This window comes from Ursus americanus, chromosome 8 (assembly GCF_024610735.1).
Source record: "Ursus americanus isolate L20-20 chromosome 8, mUrsAme1.1.p, whole genome shotgun sequence".
Taxonomy (NCBI): Eukaryota; Metazoa; Chordata; class Mammalia; order Carnivora; family Ursidae; genus Ursus; species Ursus americanus.
In genome coordinates, this window is record NC_142134.1 from 48118163 (window position 1) to 48140359 (window position 22197).

The 22197-nt window shown below is 36.2% G+C and overlaps 1 protein-coding gene across 5 annotated transcripts in view; it reads left to right on the forward strand.

The window, feature by feature from the left end:
- Window positions 1-22197, forward strand: part of YIPF7 (Yip1 domain family member 7) — a 44408-nt gene that overhangs the window by 506 nt on the left and 21705 nt on the right. For 2 of the 5 annotated variants that reach the window (XM_087864162.1, XM_087864164.1), the window contains one exon: window positions 19896-20014. In XM_087864162.1, coding sequence (XP_087720288.1) covers window positions 19899-20014 — 116 coding nt within the window. In that variant the 5' untranslated portion in view covers window positions 19896-19898. Of the gene's footprint in view, window positions 1-18055; window positions 18211-19895; window positions 20015-21414; window positions 21560-22197 lie in introns of those variants that run through there. The other 3 variants (XM_087864163.1, XM_087864161.1, XM_087864160.1) reach the window with 3 other exon arrangements.

Here is a 22197-nt window from a genome sequence, read left to right on the forward strand (position 1 = left end):
CTGTCTCCCACTATCTCCCTTGGGCTTTTCTGGAGTATCTGAAGTTTGGTGCAGAGGAATGAGACAACAGCTGTGTTACGTTCACCGTTGTATTGGTTCTAGTTCATTCTTGGACTACTATAAATCAAAACAGTACTTAATACAACACTAATTGCTACCAACTTTGTTAGAGAATAAACAACAGCTACCTTGAATTATAATGAACACAATAGTTCACGGCAGTTCATATAAATCAGTTGCAAACTACAATAATTTGAATATTCTCCTTGATTTGACTATACATACTGCTATTATATACTTAATATTTTCTTTAAATCAAATTACCTTTTATACTTAATTTATTTTAAAAGAAAAATTTGTATCATTACCATAAATTGAAAAAGCATTGTGACCTGTCATAAATTAAAACAGTAAAAATAAGTGTAATTAATTTAAAAAATGTAATTCAATGCGAAGATCTTACTTGGGAAAGGCTCTGAATCTCTCTTGATTAAACATGTAGATTAGCAGGACTCCTGGGTGCTAAGTCAGTTGAACAACTGACTCCTGATCTCTGTTGGGGTCATAATCTGGTGTGGTGTGATCCAGTCAGATGTCAGACTTAGAGCCTGCTTAGGATTCTCTGCCTCCCTCTGCCCCTGGCCTTCTCCCCAACTCGGAACTCTTGCTTGCTTGTATGCTCTCTTTCGCTCAAAAACAAACAAAAACCAAGAGCAAATATAGATTAGCAGACATTAGAGAAAAATTTTAAAACATAACACTAAATAAAGATTTTTCTCCTTGATCTAATTAGCAGTATTGAAATACAATTGAAAGAATTTTCTTGGGGTGCCTGGGTGGCAAAGTCAGTAAGCTTCTGCCTTCTGCTCATGATCCCAGGGCTCTGGGATCCAGGCCCAGGTTGCTGGGCTCCTTACTCAGTGGGGATTCTGCTTCTCCCTCTCCCTCTGCACCTGGCTTGTGCTTGCTTGCTCTCTCTCTCTATATATATATCTCAAATAAATAAATAAAATCTTAAAAAAGAAAAAAAAAGAATTTTCTCTGTATGATTGAATATTCTTGATGCCATGTCTGTCTCAACTAAAATCATCTTGGTACTTTCATTAGTCCCACCCTTTGGGATCATTGCTGTATCTTATGTAGTTGATGTTACATTCCCAAACCCACAGATGAAATATGTATTCATTAGAAAAATAATCACTGAACATTCCTAAGTCAGGTACTGTACTTGATATGGAAACTCAAAGAAATTAAGCAAGTTGTCTGAAAGTACATAATATGTAAATGGAAAAATCTGTATTCGAAATCAAAGCCCAACTCTCTGCAATATATTTAACAGCACGAGTTTATTTAGTTTTCAATCTGGGAAGAAAGGGGAGGTTGAGTCACTAAAGTTTCAAAGTGGAGATGTATTTTCCTCTGGGCCTTGAAGGATAAACATTTTTCTCAAAGAGATAACTAAAACGTAACCAAGCAGAGGAATTAGGGACAGCATAATTGCACTTACCATGTTCCCAGTATTACTCTACACACTTTCTATCAACTTGTTTAATCCTTACGGAGCCCTCTAATGCAGGTACTCTTGTGACTGTTTCTGTACAGACACCTGAGAAAAATGTGGCTTTTTAAGTAACTGGCCACAGTTATACAGTTAGTGATGAAGTGGGTTCTGAGCCCAAGCAGGCTGGTTCCCGAGTCTGCACCCTTAACCATTCCAGTAAAGTCTGCTGAACAAGGGTAAAGGAGTAAAAACATATGACCTACTAGTAAGTTAATGGTCAGTAGAAGCAAATGGGCAAGAATTGGGACAGTGACATTTTACTTGAGGCAAGGATTTCTGAAGAGCTCGTGTAATTAAAAACTTACATAAATCAAGAATCATTTCCTCCTAAGAATAACTGTAACAGGGAGATTACATCCTTACATCTTATATCAACCCATAACTATCATATTTATGTATATTGTATGTATGTATTTTTAAACATTTGAAGGTCTTATTAGTGTGCTAGGACTGCCATAAAAAAGTACCACAGACTGGGTGACTTAAACAACAGAAATTTATTTTCTCACAGTTTTGGAGTCTAGAAGTCCAAGATCAAGGTGTGAGTCAGCCGGGTTGGTTTCTCCTGAGGCCTCTCTCCTTGGCTAATAGGTTATGGTCTTCCCTCTGTACTTGTTTGTGTCCTTATCTCCTCTTATAAGCACATGAGTCATTTTAGATTTGTGCGAACCCTAAAAACCTCCTTCTAACTTAATTACCTTTTTAAAGACCTCATCTTCAAATACAATCATATTCAGAAGTATATTGGGGTTAGGATATCAACATATGAATTTGGGGGGGCACAATTTAGCCCATAACAAAGTGAATAATAAAAACATAATACGTAAATAATTTTAGCACCTCTAAATTTGTTTCAAGTTATTGTGGAGCATTTGAACACTAGCGTACTATTAATAATGTTTAAAATAACGTTACAGTGGTCCTCACAAGCACATGCACAAATTTATCAGCATATCCGCAGGATGTTAACAAAGGACCTCCCATACTGCTATTAGGCAGCTAAAATGCTGCCACCATGTGTCTCTAGTGGAACATACAGCTTGAAATTCATTTTTTAAGTCCGTTTTTAAAATCCGTGATTATTTTCGGAGTTTCACATATTTTCAAATTAGGGCTTTATAAATATTTTTGTATCACAAAATAGAAGGTATTTGAGGAAAGAAGGAGAAAAGTGGCAGGAGTTATATATGGGAAAAACAATTTCAGTCAAGTTTGTGAAGAACTTTAAATAGGGTCTTGCTAGTTAGCATTTCACCATTATCCTGCGTCAGAAGCTATTGTAGCATAGGCCAGGAAATAACACACCAGGTTTTTGTTTTAGGAAGCCCACTCTAACAATGATGTGTAAATAGATTGAAGAGGAAAGCAGATGGAGTGATGACAGAGAAATGGCACAGAAAGAGAGAGGAGAGGCTCCTATTTTTATAACCTAGGTGAGACACAATAGGAGCCTGAATGAGTCACTGGAAGAGAATAGGGATGAAAGGATAACCGGTGGATATTTTGGAGATAGAATTAACAGGGTTCATTTGGTGTAGAGAGAGGGTGGAGTCCGGGATAACTTCATATTTTCTGGCTTGGATATATTGGAGAATGTAATTGATGTTTACTAGAATGTGAAACTTAGATACTCAGTATCTAACAGGTTTTTATAAATGGAGCTTGGGGGGAAAGTTCAGGGCTAAAATTTTAGAAACCACGTGTAAAAAGACAATGACAAAACTGTGGGAAGTTTTTGAAGTCAGAGAGTAGGAAATAAAATAGTTGAGAAAAGAACCCAACACGCTAAGTAGGATACCCTTTTGTGAATGAGAGAAAGAGTTCACAGTCACGGAATAGTATGTGTGTGTACGATGTGTGTTTATGTTTTTTTAGAAATTCTGGTAAGTATCCAAGAGCACAGTATTAAGTCAGGGAAGCAAAAGTGAGATACATATGGTTATGGTACTGTAAGGATTCATAATCAAGGGAGGAAAGCCATTACATAAAAGGTAATTGTATTACAGTGTTGTAATTGGTATGACAGAAATATGGATAAGTTGTTACAGGAGAATAAAAAAGAGGCATCTTCCACAGTCAGAGGGTGAAGGTATCAGAAAAGTCTTCACGTGGCACGTGAATTTATCCACACTTACAAGGACTTCGTGCGTGCCACATACTCATTTTAGCCCTTTATAAATATTACCTCAACTACTCTTCAAAGCAACCCTATAATTAGTATTATATTCCCTATGTTAGGATGGGGAAACTGAGGCTTCAGCAGGTTAAGTAGTTTGTTTGCATTCACATACACAGTATGTAGCAAAGGGATATTCAAACACTCCTCTGATAGATTTCAAAACCATTCCACTGGCCACAAAGTTATGTCCCCTACGTTGGGTGTAAAGGTTTAACCACACTGAGAGTTGGAAGACGAGGGTGTCCTTTCAGGTCCTATGTGAGCAAAGGCGTGATACACATGGGAAGCTTCTAGCACTTCTAGCTTGCAGGAATTTATAGAGTTCAGCAAGAGATGAAGCTGGAAAAGAAATCACCAGACAGACCATGGAAGGAGGAGCTTGGACTTCATGCTGGAGGTAATTATAGCCACTGCAGGGTTAGAAAGGTTTTAGGCAAGGGGAGGAACACGGTAATTTAGTGTTTCATGCAGGTCTTTCTGACAGGCGCTTGACAGCAGGGGTAAGTTAGGTTTAAGAGATAAATCATGACAGCCTATTAGGGCAGCGGTAGTGTGGATGGAGAAGAAATAAATTTAACCAGAAGGCAAAATTAGCCTGCCTTGAAAAGAGACTAGAATGTGAAAAAGGCAACTTTTACAAAATCAAATGAAAAAAAGAAAAAAAAATCCTATTTCACACTTGAAATGTATCAACTGGTCTGTGCTTTTCATTCATCACAAGTATCACCTATTGGTTTAAAAGACTAAGGAAGAATACAGGAGAAGAGGCAATATTTTGTTTTGTTTTGCTCTGGTGAGTCTCTTGTGACAGCCTTTACAGATGAGGACCAATTCAACTACCTTCTAACGTCATGGGATATTAGTCTTTAGGATTTAAAAAAAAAATGGAAAAAAACCTTAAAAGCAAAGCTTCTGGTTCGCAAATTCCTCCATGAAACATTGATTCAGGAATTTGGAATTCACTGAAATGACTTGCCTTTGTCATTCTTACTTCTATTGGTTGGGTGTACAAAAACCTGTGTGAAGACCTAGCTTAAAGTCTCTGACCTGCTGAAGCAATGTGCTACTCATGCACTAAATTATGTCACACATGAAAGGCCCGACTGCTGTGTCCATCAGTCAAATAACTTTCATAACCACAAGGGAATGCCCAACAATGGCTGTACCCTTTGAACTACCATGTTTGGGAGCACAAATCTTCACTAGTAAAGCTATGAAAGCAATGTCTTCTTCCAAAGGCTATGCCAATGAGCATTTGTACTTCATTTAAGAAGAGTACTCAATTAAAAGTTTAAAATGATTTTGTTATAACCAATTAAATTTCAGGGTGCCTGGGTGGCTCAGTAGGTTAAGCATCTGCCTTCCGCTCAGGGGCTCAGGTCATGAGAGTGAGCCCTGCCTCCAGCTCCTTGCTCCTCGAGGAGGCTGCTTCTCCCTCTCCCTCTGCCCCCCCCCACCCCCCGCTCATGTTCTGTCTCTCTCTCACTCAAATAAATAAATAAAACTCAAAAAAATTAAATTCCTAAGTCAGTAACTTAATATGGATGTCAATGTGTCATTTTTTTCTCTTAAAATATGGGGAAGGGTAAGATTGCAAGTGGTTTTGTTTGCTTGTTTGTTTGTTTTTAAGTAGGCTCCAAGCCCAACAAGGGGCTTGAACTCACAACCCTGAGATTAAGGGTTGTGTGTTCTACTGACTGAGCCAGCCAGGCACCCCCAAGTTTGGAAGTGTTTAAACTGAGAAAGTGTCTGAACCCAAAATGTACAACAATACCTAAGTGGAGGGCAGCAATAAGATCCCTTGGTTATTGCTGTGTTTACCAGAACATGTGCTGTCATTCTGGTCAGAACCGCATGGCTCTCAAATCCGGCAGGGTGTTCTCCAAAGGAGAAACTAGGTTCTTATAGGAAATGAGAACAGTGGTGGATACTGCTGCAGTAAATGTCCATTACAGGAATTAAAGGATTCATAACCAATCCAGGAGAGTGCGTTTTTTTTTTTTTTTTAGTTTTTTTATTTATTTGAGAGAGAGGGAGAGAGAGAGCATGAGCAAAGGGGAGTAGCAGGCAGAGGGAGAAGCAGACACCCCACTGAGCAGGGAGCCCAATGCGGGACTCTATCCCAGGACCCTGAGACCACGACCTGAGCCAAACGCAGATGCTCGACCGACTGAGCCACCCAGGTGCCCCCAGGAGAGTGCATTTCTAAGAGCAAAAATGCCAAGGAAAATAGATCTTTATTCCTCAAGGGAATTAATTTTTTGTGACTTTATTTGTCTTTTAGAAAATCACTTTAGTATTGACTTCTTATTTATTTTTGGCTTCTCTGATATTTTTTTAATGAATCATTATTTGTATAGTGCTGATCGGTTTTTCCTCTTCTAATTGCTCTGATTTTTATCATTAGTTTCAGATTCATTAAACCCCTCACAAATATTCATTTATTTGAAAGGGAGTTACCTTTCAAGGGTGAGTCATTCCATTTCGTGCTTCTTTCTCTTTGGCGGTCGTGGAACTTAATTATTGCTCTGAAGGAAAGAAATGGTCACATCTAGAGTAAAGAAGATGAGGAATAAATACTTTTAAAGTTGCACTAAGGATATGAGAAAAGTAAACAACTGTCCAAAACAAACAAAAAAAAAGCCTAGAGGTTCTACTGAGAAGAATCTCTGCAGATTGCAATAGATTTAAGTTTGCAATAAAATGTGCGAGCAGAAATTGTTGACACATTGAAGGTGTACATCAAACAGCTTTTGCATCACAAATTACAGTCTCTCATCAGAAGCTTTTGCTGTGGCCACATCAAGGGTGTAGCATTTTTTTTTCTAGATGGACTTATTTGCAATATTTCAGTATTTATTGGGGGTGTTTTTATACATAGTCCAAAAACTTCATTTTATTGATGAGAAAACAGAGATCCAGAGAAGCTAAGTAAATTGTTTGAGGTCAAATGGGGGAAGAAGACCGCCTATGTTATTGGATTTAAGCCTCCTTGTTTGCAGGAAACAATGACTAGGGAAATCTCTGAGATAAAACTCAGTGGTGGTCTCAGTGGAGAAACTTGATACTGTTCTTCCCTCTAGAAAAGGGTGAGCTGTAGGTCCTCTGGTATATTGTAAGTTTTGTTGGATGAATCTAATGCCTCCCATTTCCCTTCTTCATTACAGCAAATGATTTAGGGAGAAATAATGTGAGTGTCTAAAATCTAGAGGAGATATTATAATGGCTTTTGGTTTGGCTTGCCGGATAAATTATCTGACTTTCTTAGGAAAGGAGAGTTGCATAATATTGGCATGATATTGGCATGATATTGGCATGATATTTACAAAGATGAGTTTTTGCTCATTTAATTAGCTTTTTTTTTTTTTTTTTTAAAGAACTTACACAAAGGCAGTTTTACTGACAAGGTTCTTTTCTTATCTATTGTTACAAAGCAACACACATTCATTATCTCATAGTTTCTGGTTACAAAGCAACACACATTCATTATCTCATAGTTTCTGGTTACAAAGCAACACACATTCATTATCTCATAGTTTCTGGGTCAAGAAACTTCCCATGTCTTAACCAGGTCCTCTCTTTCATTGTCTATCACAAGACTGCAATTAAGGTGTTGAACTAGGAATGTCATCTGAACTAGAGTCTCATCTGAAGTTGCAGCCAGAGAAGGGTCTGTTACCAAAGTCACTCAGTGATTATTGGCAGCATTCAGGTCTTGTTGACCCAGGACTTCATTTCCTGTCTATTTACTGGAACCCTCCCAGTTCCATGCCCCCCGGGGCCTCTCCCACATTGCAGCATGCATCATCAAAGTGGGCAAACCACGAGGACAATAGATAGAGTCTCCTAACAAGACAAAAGTCATAATCGTTTGTACTTAACCACGGTCATAACACCCCATCACCTTTGCCAGATTTTACTGATTAAAACCAAGCTACTTGTCCAGACTACATTCAGGGAAAGGTATTGCACAAAGCATGAATACCAGGATGCTAGGATCAATGGTAACCATGTAAGATGCTTCCTACAACTAGAAAGCAGCTTTTCCCCTAAGACCTCTCAGTGTAATTATTATTCTGTGAGAACTGTAGTATTATATCCAGAGCCTAACAGTCACAGCCTAAAAAGCTGCTTAGCAGGAGATTTCCATATAGGAAACAATGATTCAACAGAAAGTAAAAGGAAGATTTTGCAGATAATTTTACTGTATTTAAAACATATAATAAACTTACTTAGCAATAAAAAAACTACCAGAAATTATTTATAATCTGCAATTTCTTATTTCTCCAACCAAAAAGATAATCAGGGGCGCCTGAGTGGCTCATTCGGTTAAGCGTCTGACTTGGGGTCAGGTTACGATCTCAGGGTCCTGGGATGGAGCTCCCCTCAGCGGGGAGTCTGCTTATCCCTCTTCATCTGCTCTTCACCCCACTTGTGCACACGGGTGCTCTCTCTCTCTCTCAAATAAATGAATGAAACCTTTAAAAAAAGGTAATCAAATATACTTATTAATGGGACTTGAATTTTATTTATTTTTAAGACTTTATTTTTTAGGGGTAGTTTTAGAGTCACAGAAAAATTTCCCATATCCTCTATGCTCTGTCCATTGATCCTAACTCCGTGCAACTATGGGGGATTTACTGTCTCCATAGTTTTGCTTTTTCCAATATCATATAGTTGGAATCATACAGTATATAACCTTTCCAGATTAGTTTCTTTCACTTAGTAATATGTATTTAAGTTTCCTGCATGTCTTTTCATGGCTTGATAAGTCCTTTCTTTTTAGTGCTGCATAATATTCCACTGCAATGATGTACCAAAGTTTATCCATTTGCCCAGTGAAGGACTTCTTAGTTGCATCCAGCAATTATGAATAAAGCTGCTATAAACATCAAAGTGCAGGTTTTCTGTAAACATATGTTTTCAATTCCTTTAGGTAAATGCCAAGGAGTGTGCTACATCTATTTTTTAATAGAAATGTTTGTCATTAATATTTGCTAAGCAATTAATTTATCACTATGCTAATTACTGTGAGCTATTACTTTTTCTAACTCCATGCTGTATATATATGTATACACACATACCCATAAAACATATGATACTATTAGATTACATATTTAACTAAAAAAACCCTCATATATCGGGGCACCTGGGTGGCTCAGTAGTTAAGCGTCTGCCTTTGGCTCAGGGCGTGATCCTAGGGTCCTGGGATCGAGTCCCACATCAGGCTCCTCTGCTGGGAGCCTGGTTCTTCCTCTCCCACTCCCCCTGCTTGTGTTCCCTCTCTTGCTGGCTGTCTCTCTCTGTCAAATAAATAAATAAAATCTTAAAAAAAAAAAGCTCATATAAGTTCTAAAGGACATTATGTGATTTGAGAAATATATGTAAAATGGTCAGTCCTGAAAATCAATTCTGCCAAATGAATTAGAGAATATTTCTTATTAGTCTCACTTGTTGAATGCTATGAACAGAATAGTGGATATTCTGTTTATCGTTTAATCAATTTATCAGTTAATTGAAAGCAGAGAAATAAACTTACAAGTGGATCTTACTTTTAATAAACTGCTAATTGAAAAGGCCATGAAAAGAGAAAAGTAACTGTTGATGGGGATTTTTACTATGTTATGTGGCATTTTAGAGTATGTTACTCTGATAAAATGTTAAGAAAGCCTGTTACACAGAGTATTTATTCATAATATGTATCCATTAGTCTTGATAAAACAAATCAGGTAAAATTTTCATTGACCTCGGTTTGGGTATTCATTAATTCAACAAACTTTAATTGAGCACCTTCTATATCCCATCACTATGCCATATACTGTGAATGAAATACAGATGCAAATCAGCTCTCAAGTGTCTTACCAAAATAAAATACAAGCCTTGGACATAATTATAGGAGATGGTAAATTATGGCAACTCCGAGATATGTGAAAGGAAGATTTTCAACTTACAGCAGTAATTATCATGATACATTTAGCCTAAATGCTGTGTTTTCCCACAAACAGTTCTACTAGGTTTACCTGTCAATCTATTTGGTTTCACTGTCATACCCTTGAGTTTAATCACCTGATTTCATACTATAAATATTATTGGGTTTTATCTGGGTTTTATCTTTGCTCTGAAACCATTTCTTATTTTAAACACCTTCGCTGAGAGAGAATGGAGCTGGCAAATAGTTTTATTTTCAAATTAAGCAAATACTACTTCTCTTATATTTTTTCTAAATTCTGTTAAGAATCTTAGCAGTGCCTACTTCAGTTCAAGGTGAAGAAAAATAGATCCCACTTCTCAATGAGAGGAGTGTTAAAGAATTTGCAGCTCTCTTTAATGTGCCTCAAATTGCAAAGTGCTCAGTTACAGAGGTGTATCACGATTTCTTTAACTAGTCCCTTAATATTAGATATTCAGGCCAGTATAAGATGTTACTTTGTGTGTGTCCCTGATTACATCCTTAGGATAAATTCCTTCAATTGCATTTAATAAGTCAGAGGAATACACATGTTTTATGTGTTTCAATGCCTGCTTACGTGCTAAGGATTTTAAATACAGCATATACTAGATGAACTCTATGTGAGAGTTCTGGTTGCCTTCATCTTCACTAAAACTAGATATTTTCACTGATTTTGATCTATGTTAATTTGATAGATCAAACCTATATCTAATTTTACTTTTAAATTATTAATTGTTTAAATATTTTTCACAGTTCTAACTATTACGAATTGCTCATTTCTTTGCTGTTCTTTTCTCTTTCATTTTAATTTCTTTGTCCTTTTATTCTGAATTAGAAGAGAATATCTTAAGTGTGTTCTCTATAGCCCTGATTAAATTTTCTACACTATCATTTCTACTCTGGCATTTCGGCTGAAGACTTATTCTGTTTTACTTAACGGCTTCCCTACAAGCTTCCTAAATAACACAACTCCCTTATGGTATCAGCTTCCTCCTCTTACGTTTTGTTCTCATTCATTGTGTTCTCATTTAATCTGTTCTTTGACTTTGAAGCCATGGGTGCTTATTGTGAGGAAAATTTAAGTTAACAAAAATCCATTGCATTACTCTCTGTAGTGGGCATTTATAAACCATAGTATGTTGCCAGCCTACAAGAGAGAAGGGATGAAAATGGGCACCACTGGCAACTTCTCCAGGTTGTGGGCTCCTGCTCTTCCCTCAGGAACTCAGCAACACCGCAGATAAGCCCTGGAAAACACGGAGGGTACAGTGTAAATTTGTATACTAAGTGCTGGTAAAGCTTCAGTTTTTTTTTCTTATTATTAGATAAGAGTAAATACAAATAGTTCTTCTATTGGTTTCTATACTCCACTGGGTCATGCTGCACACCTTTCACATCAGATCATTCGGTGAAAGTATTGTAGGACATGAAAAGCTCTATTCCCCCAACATACATTGTCACTAAATACCTCATGTCTTTGGCCCCCCCCCAACAGCAGCATAGAGGGGAGACAATAGTTCCCAGGATGCATCAAACCATAATTAGCAAGAACTTCCACCCCCCATCCTGCTGCAGCAACTCCCCTTCATATTTCCAGTCCTCCCTCTTGTTAGAAGTGGTCTTCTCTAAATACGTATCAGCATAGGAGTGGCATGGATGCTTTTCTCGTCTGTTTAGTATAAAACCTAAGACTCCAAGGATCTCAGGATTCTACCTACTTCATTTTGTATGAATGGCTGTTCTTTTGCGTGACAGAAAGAATGCGATAGTCAAAAGCCATTTTTCTCACTGAAGACTCCTAAACCTTATCATAGAAATTCTGCCCAGATTCTGGCAGTAAACTGATATCAAGCATCAGTTTTTGAGATTGTGGAGTATTTATCGTTCTCTAAACCCCCATGAGTATCCTTCTGGGAATTGTGAGGCAACTTTCTAGCCTAGTGCCATTTTAAACCAGAGACCCAAAACATTTTTTTAAAAAGAAATGAGATTGTATTCAAAATATTGATTTGTTAACTCTGTACACTACTTTCCAACTTCATGTTTGTGAATAAAAATATAAATACTTCAAAGTACAGAGTTGTTGTAAAAGGACGCCTCTATGTCCAGGCAATGTTTGAGTAAATGTCCATCAAGTTAAAATTTAAAGCTGTTAGTAATTAGTGAGGTCCTAATGCCAAAAGGTGGAGATACTGTTTTCTGAAATAGAATTTCCATGTTAACTATTACATTTAAATATATATAATATTTGGTCATTTTTTTTCCAAACTGCTGTAACTACTTTCACCCACTCAATATAATAAAATATTCAAATTAAACCTGGAATACCTTGAAAAAATCCAATAGTACAATTGCAAAGGTATAATTAGGGCAGAGCATTAGAAAGATTTTGCCTTTCATTGCTGAAAGAAATATAGACAACATAAACTTGCGTCATTACTGATTGATATCTAAGAGAGTTTAATTAAAATAATAAGTGGTATATTTGTAAGAAAGTCCATTCTTAGTCTTTCTGTTATTAAAATTTTTATTTTTTTTATAAAAATAAGAGATAAATGTTGAAGTAATGTTTGATGTCTAATCACTATGTCTACATAACAGACACCCATCACCTTCTTTTGGTGAAATGGATTTGTTCATGTAGATTTATGTAATAGTAACACAGAATACACTAAGAAATATTTATGTGGTGAGTGACTATAAATAGTGGATACAGAGTTAATACAGATACCTGGTATTCTCCAACTTTATTTTCACCTAGAAGTATAATCATAACAGATAACATATACTGAACATGTACTATTTGCTCCACACTGTGTAAATTATTCCTGTTACAAAAGCCTGCTTAATCCTATTTTATACACAAGTTTATTTATACTTAAATAAATATACTTTATTTAAATTGTTTATTCATTAATAATTTAGGTATATTATAAAACATGGAAAAATTTTGGGAAAAAACATGGAAAAAAATTAAGTTGATGAGCTAAATATAAAATAAATAGTTTCTCAGAGGTAGGTATAAATTTTATTCTTATTTTACAGATGAGAGAACTGAGAATCCATGTGATTACAGAACTTGTGGAGGAATTTATGTAATTCCTAGGAAAGATTTCCTATAAAAATTCTGTTGGTCTACTAAATGCATATAAATTGGATTTTGTTATTACATTTTAAAACGATTTTATAATAGTATGGTTACTAAGAATGTATAACTCAACTACTACACATATCAACTTTCATAATTTCTGTTGTAAATTATGTTTTTGCTAATGTTCTTACCAAACTAAAAACTTCATGTGTTCAGTAATAATTCTGCTAGATTCCATTTTTTCTCAGACAAAAGTGGAAGCTAACAAGAATTAGCCAAATTGGAACTCAATGATAAATTATGACAACATTAATGAGGGAAAACCCTGTAATTCTATTTTCTTGCCATAGAACACACTGAGCTCTTTAAAATTCACGCATTGAAACAGAATTTTATATCCATTTTCATGCGACTATGAAATATTCAGGGCTGATGTTTCAGCCTTATAAAATGGAAGCAGCGTGGTCTTTAGAGACAGGTGAGCATGAACAGATCTTATGCGGTCTTAACAAAAGGAGCATGTATAGAATACTGACCAAAATATATTTTTTAAAAATGGAGCACAAATTGTATTGTATTCTTTCTGCCTTAATAAGAGTAGTAATTTTTTTAAAGATTTAATTAATTTATTTATTTATTTATTTATTTATTTATTTATTTGTCAGAGAGAGAGAGAGAGAAAGAGCCCATAAGCAGGGGTAGCGGCAGGCAGAGGGAGAAGCAGGCCCACCACTGCCCAGGGAGCCAGATGAGGGGCTCTGTCCCAGGCCCCTGGGATCATGACCTGAGCCGAAGGCAGACACTTAACTAACTGAGCCACCCAGGCATCCCGATGAGAGTAGTAATTTATAGTTACAATGGAATCATTGTACATTAAATTGCAATACAGACTGCCAAAATAAAATAATTACTTGATAGACACTGGTAACAAACAGCCCATTTCTCTGTTGGCAGAGGGAGAAAATGATGACGCATTTTTCTCACTGATCATTGGCAGCTCTCTTCAGCTGAAAAATACTTTTTGGAGGTTGCAAATAATTATTTAGTGTTTCCAAACAGGTACATTCCTAACAGGAGTATTTTGAACAACCACAGACAGTCTTTCGGGAGAAAGTTTGAGTAATGAAAGAAAACATGGCTGGATATGAGAATTGATGTTCCAAGCTAAGTTTTGTCACATACTGGGTGTGTGGTTTTGCATAAGTCACTTAGCTTTCTGAGCTTCCGTTTTTATGTCAAAGGCTTACAGTAAAGTTGTCATGATCTTATGTGATTCTTAGATTGATACACAGCATTAGAAATACCGGGCTCTAAGTATACAAAATTAAAAGTAATGATCATCCACCCATCTAAGCATTCATCTTTTAATTTCACATGTGTGTGTTTGCTTAATGGTCAAATACAGGACAAATTGTTTCAGATAAAGCTGTTGATCAGCTCACAATCTTTTTAACACCTGACAGATCACCAGAAGGACAAAAAGAAATTATGGATGGAAATTCTTTTCCTCATTCCCACTGCTAATTGTAGGCAACAACAACAGAATAATTTTCCCCCTAATTTGGCAAGTCATTGTGCCATTAAAGGTACAGTTTTTATAGACCTTTTTCTGTAAATTTTTTACCATCTACCAATCCACTACTACAAAAGGAGCATCTCATTTTGTTGAGTAATTACAAACAGAAATCTAAGTGGGAGAACATGATGGCTTAACCCAGGATGACAGTCATGGAGGTGGAGATGGAGAGACTTGGTTAGTGGAAGACACATTTTAGAGGTAGAATCTGTAGAAGTCACTGAACGATTAGATGATTTCTGATATGAGTGAGTGAGTGGTTTGCAACACCATTTCTTTTTTTATATAATTTTTTAAAAGATTTTATTTATTTGTCAGAGAGAGAGTAAGAGAGCACAAGCACAGGGAGCCTCAGGCAGAGGGAGAAGCAGGCTCCCTGCTGAGCAAGGAGACCAGTGTGGCTTTCTATCCCAGGACTCTGGGATCGTGACCTGAGCCAAAGCAGACGTTTAACCAACTGAGCCACCCAGGAGTCCCTGCAACACTATTTCTGTAATGGACAAGAGACTATTGGATTGGGTAATGTAGAGATTTTTAAAAACCAGTTTGGATAAAATCAGTTATGGTAAGTAAGTTCAAAATGTCTGTGAGATATCAAATAGTCTGGAGCTGTGAAGAAAGGTGAATTCAGGAACTGTCTATACATAGATGGTGTATAGAGCCCGGGGAATGAATGAGATCATCTTAGGAGAGTTTAGAGAGAGAAAAGAAAGGGAAGGAAGGCAGGAGGGAGGGAGAAAGGGAAAAAGAGGAAAGGAAAGGAGACTGATAGTGAACAGAACATCGTGCTTTCTGTATCAGGTGAGAAACCTTATTCATATTATCCAGTCTTTTTGATCATTCAGAACCCAGAAATAATTGTTTAAGTAGTTGAACTAAAACAATCAATTGATGAAACTGTGACTGTTTATAATATTGATTTAAACTTTCTATATTAAAGGGACACCTAGGTGGCTCAGTTGGTTAAGCCTCTGTCTTCTGCTCAGGTCACGATCCCGGGGTCCTGGGATAGAGCCCTACATTCGCTCTGTGCTTGGCAAGGGAGCCTGCTTGTGCACTCTCTCTCTCTTTCTCTGTCAAATGAATAAATACAATCTTTAGAAAAAAATAACAAACTTTCTATATTGGAGAAAATACATATATATATATAATATATATGTATATGCATCTTCACGCTATGCAAATACTATGTATATATTAGATGATTCATTAGTGGAAAAAATTTAAGTGTATATTTTATTCACATACCATGTTACATGTATAAGAGTAGCTTCAAAGTACTCTGATGCATGTATTAATGGTTCATTAATGCACTTATCAGCAGAATAAACTCATTTGGTTTGCGATGTTTCATGGCTTATCATTCACTTGAGGCTTAGATTAATTTCATTTTTGTATGTCATTTTCGGTCCATGTAATTCTGCAATTCATTTAATCAAGTTGGTTTTTCATGAAGGAAAATTAAGTTGAAAAGCACAAAATCACAAAATAAGTTTAAAATTTAAATGGACAAGATTTGAAAATACTATCTTTGGTAAACTTTTCAGTGAATTTGTATGTCAGAAAAAAGAGTGTATTCTGAGTCCTTGCTGTTAAGGAATTATGTTCTCACACAAAGAACTTTAAAAGAAGGAATGGAAAGAATGATCTAAATTTAGCTACTATATCACAATTTAGCCTTTTCCTATAACATTAATACATTAGGACAAGGAAGTTGTCAGACTTCTAGAAATCATCCTTAACAATTATCCCTCTCTTTTCCCTCCTATTCAGTAGAAGTTGAATCCTATCAAATCCTTGTTTCACATATCTTTTTTTACCTGTTCAGTCCTACCACTTAGAACAATTTACCATCATTTCCCCAGAATGAACTGCTTACTTAGACAACTGCCCCAGTCTTGGCCCCTCCAATTCATCCTTCCCTCAGCTGCCAAGGTTCTTCCAACAGTTCTCCCACTTCTACTGCTGTGCTCGTCTAAGCGACCTGTGTCTCATGCTTGTATTACTGCCACAACAACCTCCTCACCAATTGCTGCAAATACTGATCATATCATCCCATCGCTTAAAATCCTGCCGTGGCATCTCATTTCAAGTACGATAAAATCTAGACCCCTTACCATGTCCTTTATGATCTGGCCTCCGCCTATGCCATTGATTTCCATCTCCTTCAACTTATGCCTGATTCAAAATCACTACCGCACGATTTCTTTCTAAACCACAACCTGCAAAATTCCTTGCCATCTCAGGGAATTTGCTTTAAGTCCTCTTAACAGTCTTTCAAGGGGTTTCTTTCTCAACACTCAGTCCCAATCCAAATGACCTCTTGAGAGGCCTTCACTGAATACCCAATCCCTCTTCCTTTTGCACTCTCCACCTTAATAGCATGCTAACTCCTTGACAGATTTCAGTTGATTCCTGAAATTATCTTGGATAATAATGTGGGTTCTGGACTTAGCCTACCAGGTTTCAAACACTGGCTCTTCCACCTACTAGCTTCTACCTGGGAAAGTTATTTAATCTCTATTTCTTTCCCTCTAAAATGGGATAATAATACTTCATAAGGTTGTTGTAAAACTTAAATGATTTAAACTTAAAGTTCATAGAACAATGCCTTGCTAGTCATTATCATTTGCTGTAGATACAGTAGAATCAATAGTAAAATATTTCTCTTTATAAGTTTGTCCCCTTCTGTAACTATGACATCTAGAACACAGTCTAACACTCAGTAACAGACCCTCGATAAATCTGTAAGCCACTGTCACCTGACTAGTGACCTGGTAAAGGACAGCTCTGATCAGAGAAATTCAAATTCCAAATGTTTTAAAATAATGTGGGAAAAATTATGTAATTTACCTCTTGCCTTTGGCTCTGGTTGAAAATTTCTAACTGCCAAATATATTCACCCTTGAAAGGCAGATCTCAGTTACTGAGATCTGGATGCATGGGAGAGCACTTTATGATAAAGGGGAACCTCTGTGAAGCAGATCACAGAGGAAATTGACTTCCAGCCATGAGGTTGACATTAGAAACAAAACCACCAGGTCCAGATAGGATTTGGGAATATTAGCCAGGTTACCCGGGTCAGAACTAGTGAGGAGACTCCTAGAAATGACCCACAGATATAGAGGGAACCAACTCAGGTAGCTTCTAGGGGTGGAAATGAGTCTATGCTTTCCAGTGGTCAGGACTGGTTTGAAAATGGAACAGAACATGCCCTACGAATACGCTCTACTACATCACATGAGTATATTCATCTTGGGCTCTGCTGGAAAAGTAAGAAAGGAAAAAAAATCAGAGGTAGATTATAGGTAGCTTTCCTAAATGTTGTTTCTGTAAGTTGGTTCAGATTTGGATAAAACTGACAACACCCCATTTTCAGATTGTTGATAAAATCATATGTTAAAGTCATATACTATATATTGGTTTTACTGCATATTATTAGGAAATCTTATCGAGGTTGAATATATTCTTATAGGCTATGAAGCAAAAGGAATATTAAGGCCTCTTGCTTTCCATTGCTTGCCTCAAATGAATGATCTTAAATTAGAGTTTAATGGGACACGCACACAGGAAAACTGAACCTGCCATTTCACTTTATCAAATTGTATGTCTCTATACGATTCACTGTGTTTGTAAACTTTGACAAGTCCTGTTAGCTACTGGATACTCTGGCTTTTGGCAGGCTTATTTATTTATTTATTTTTGGCTGTGGCATTTGTTCAGAGTGTCAGAGTACAAATTTAGAAACTTATATGGAGAGCCAGCAGGTCATCATTTCACCAACTGATTTGTTACAAATTTCTCAAGTAAAGCTACATTGCTTGGAAGATCTTTTGACATAAAAAATACAAAGGTATGTCTCTAATCCTTCTAAAAACTTGGCATTTAAACAAAACATGAAACGGAGTTATGTAAGGACTTTCTTACCAGCAGTCATGTTACATAAAGTATTGCATGTCATGAAACCTTACTGTATTCTCCCGTGGCATTACTCTCTATGCTTTATAATAACATGTTTTCATGGACTGAGAAAGTTATGCTATTAAATTTTAAATTCTTTAAATTATAAATTGTTAAAAGACTTAACATACTCCTCGTCTTGATTTTAGTTTACGTAACTCATCATAATTAATAGCTACTTTCATAAAAAGTCTTGATTTATTAAGTCAGATATATGAATTGCTGCATCTAATTTTAGAAAAGCTTTCTGTATTTCTACCAAACTGAAGAAATTTGGTGTATTTGACAATTACTTGAATACTTCTGATTAATGAAGCTCTTAGAGCTAAGGCTGTTTATGCAATTTCATTTGAAATTTACTATTAGTATTCCATAAATTATTATATTATGTGGATTACTCCTTGTGATTTTTAAGCTCATTCCTTTGAAATAGAATGCTTTTCAAAAAAAATAAAGATTAAAATGTTAGTTGAATAACCGTATCTGTCCACTTGAAAAGATTCTCCATTCTGTATTTTTCATCCAAAGAACCACTATCACTTTACTATTACTTTCTTCCCCACCTTTTTCTCCTCTCAAGTCCCTCTTCCTCCCTCTGGTATTTTTGGGCATTAGGTCTAAATCAAGACCACACACGCTTCTTTGCTCCCTAAGTGAGTACAAACTATGTAGAGAGTGTGTATAGAAAGATAAGGCTCCCCCCTTAGCAGAACTGAGCCTTTCTCCCTCTGACTCAGACAGAAGATCTGATAGGAGCAGCAGGAAAGGCATGAGAAAAAGGAAAATGTTCCAAATACATTTTAAGAATTGGAAAGTAAAGCTAGGAAATTGTTTTGTAAGATTTGGGTTTTTTTGTTTTGTTTTTGTTTTTGTTTTTTTGCGGGGAGCAGGGGAGGCTGTTAGCACATTTTAAAGCTCTAGGAAAAATTAAACTCAAATAGAATTATCATCAGCCATTTGCTTTCTGGCTTTGCAACATGTGTGCATGCATTTAAAGTGAGGAACTAACATTGTTTAAGGGAAAACCTTCTAGATGTATACCAATTTTAAAACTTTTTCTCTTAAAATTCTGGGAATAAGGAATTTGGTGAGAAATGTTAGTTCTTACACATCAGTTAAAGTCAATTTAGTCAACAGCACAGACCTCATGACTGAAAACTTCAGAAAAGTTCATTGAAGATCCACATTTTATAAATGACTTTTTTTTTTTTTTAAGATTTTATTTATTTATTTGACAGAGACAGCCAGCGAGAGAGGGAACACAGCAGGGGAGTGGGAGAAGAAGAAGCAGGCTCCCAGCGGAGGAGCCCGATGTGGGACTCAATCCCGAAACGCCAGGATCACGCCCTGAGCCGAAGGCAGACGCTTTAACGACTGCGCTACCCAGGCGCCCCTATAAATGACTTTCTAAATACATTTCCATACCCTTTCTTAATACTTAATTTAACCCATCCAAAGAATACCTTGTTCTCTAATAGAAATCCATCCATGATCACATCATCAATTAATCCTTGTAAATATCTCAAAAGAAGTTTTATTGACTTGTAAAGTTCTCATTAAAAAACATTCTTATTTTTCAGGATGTCAAACTTGGGACAATTTGACTCTGATTTTTACCAATCTAATTATACTATTGATAATCAGGAGCAGAGTTCTGAAGATTCTAATGCCTATGGACATGTTTATGGATCTAGAAAGTAAGTACTTTACATTGAAAAAATACACTTTTATTTTAAGAAGGCATAATATTTTAGCAAGGGTTTCCACATTGGGAGGGCTTCCTTGGGGAATGCAAAAGCTCTCCCCAGCATATCTTGGTAAAATACCCAAGAAGAAATGCCAGGAAAGGTCAGAGAAATTAATTCAGTTCAGCTCAGGCCCATTTATAGGAGGGTGGCTTGTCTCCTATTTTCAAAATACCATATAACAGGGAGCCTGAATACAGGCCCTGGACCGAACAGAAAACATTTTCATTTTACATGATATTTTTTGGGACACTGCTCAAGAAATAGATTTTATTTGATTAGTAAGCATTTATCAAGTGTCTGCTTGTGTCTTAGGAATTAAGAAGGGTGCTACAAACCCAAAGATTAAAAAAGAAGTCTATAATCTTTTCCCTCATAAAACTTAAGAATTTATGTCTGACAGTGGCAATTAAATATGCAATTATAATACAGTGTGAAAACTGTTAAATGAAATTGAAATAAACATATTTCAGAATATGTTAGTTATTTTGAGTTGACAATTCAACTTGAGTTGAAAATAAAAATGACTAAGAATTTAGTAATTTACCCTTTACTAGTGCAAATAGGGCATTTAGGGTAAGAAGAAATGGTTCAAATTTTGGCTCCAGCCTATGTGATATTGGGAAAGACTTAACTTCCCTGACTGTCTTACACTGAGAAATAAGGACATTAATGATACCTACTTCATAGAATTGTCATGAAAAGCAGTGGTGCTAATGTGTTAGAAAGTATGTTTTAAAGTAAAACCATTTTATAAATAGTATTTTTTCCTAGAACTATAACTTGTCAAAGCAATGGACACTTTGGAGTCTAAAGTCACTTAAACTTATTGTATTTGTTTATACGGTTGCTGCTTTGATTTTTTTTTTTTTTTTTTTTTTTTGTGGGTGAGAAGGGTCAGACCTTTCAACTTTCAAGACAACTGTTCACTGAACACTTACATGTTAGGTACTGTTGTGAACTTTACGTAAGTTAACTCATCGGATCCTCAGACAATCCTGAGATGAGGGCTAGTATTTTTTCCACTTATGAGAAAGCAGGGACCCAGAGAAATCAAGGAATTTTTCAACACAGAGCTAATAAGAAACGGGGTTTGGATTTTAGTTCCAGGTTGTGTGATTAGACCCAATACTAGCATGCACATATAATTTACTGTAAAATCAAGACATTTGTAAAAGCAAAATGTATGCTAATAATAATAATAATGTTGGTACAATAGGAATATAACTGATTCATCTTAGGTAATGATGGGATATGTGGTCACTGTTTTATTCCAACAAGTTTAAGCCAAATAACCACATAACAAATATTTCAAATTTATTAATTCTTGAAGTTCAATTTTCTTAACACAGATAAGTACCCCGAAATCTCCAGATAAAGGAAGAAAAGACAGAATAAATACAAAAGGCAATTGGAACTCTTCTCTTTCAACTATGCACAGGACAATTTGGAAATTCTTTCCACTGGCTCATCACTCCTGAAGACACAGGCAGACAGGTGCTGTTTTCTAGCTACTCCTGCTGGGCCACTACTCTAAGGTGATAGGGGAAGGTATTGGTATAGAATGTTTTTAAAAACTATAAAAGTTAAATATCTGGAGTTTTATCTCATTCATGAACCTAGTCTATGGTGTCCAGCTTCAGTCAAGTACCATAAAAATTTCCTAAAATGAAAAACGATCTATACTGCTCCTTTCCTCCCTTGCTCTCTAGGGCTATTATCATTAGGCAAATTAAGATATTTTTAAAAAATATTTATAGAAAAAATAGGATAAAAGGATAACGCTGTAGAGACTTGCAGAATCGAACTACAGGAAAAAAACTTGATTTTATTTCATTTATGATTTATACTTTGGAAGGTCAAGAAAAAGTGTTCGGTGCCAGGAAAGTTAATCAGGCAGAGGCAGTAGCTTGAACATTCAAGTCTTACAGGATGGTAACTCAAAATACATAATCCCCAATGAGAACTATCCAATAGAATAAAAACCTGGGTAGCATCTATGATCTACATTTTCAGACTAAACTAAACTAAAAAAGTCTAATAAGAGAGAAACAAAGCTTTCTTTTTGTGCAGGGACTCATGGACCACAGCTTTCTCCCCCTGCCCCTCACCGCCAAACCACCACCAATTTTCTT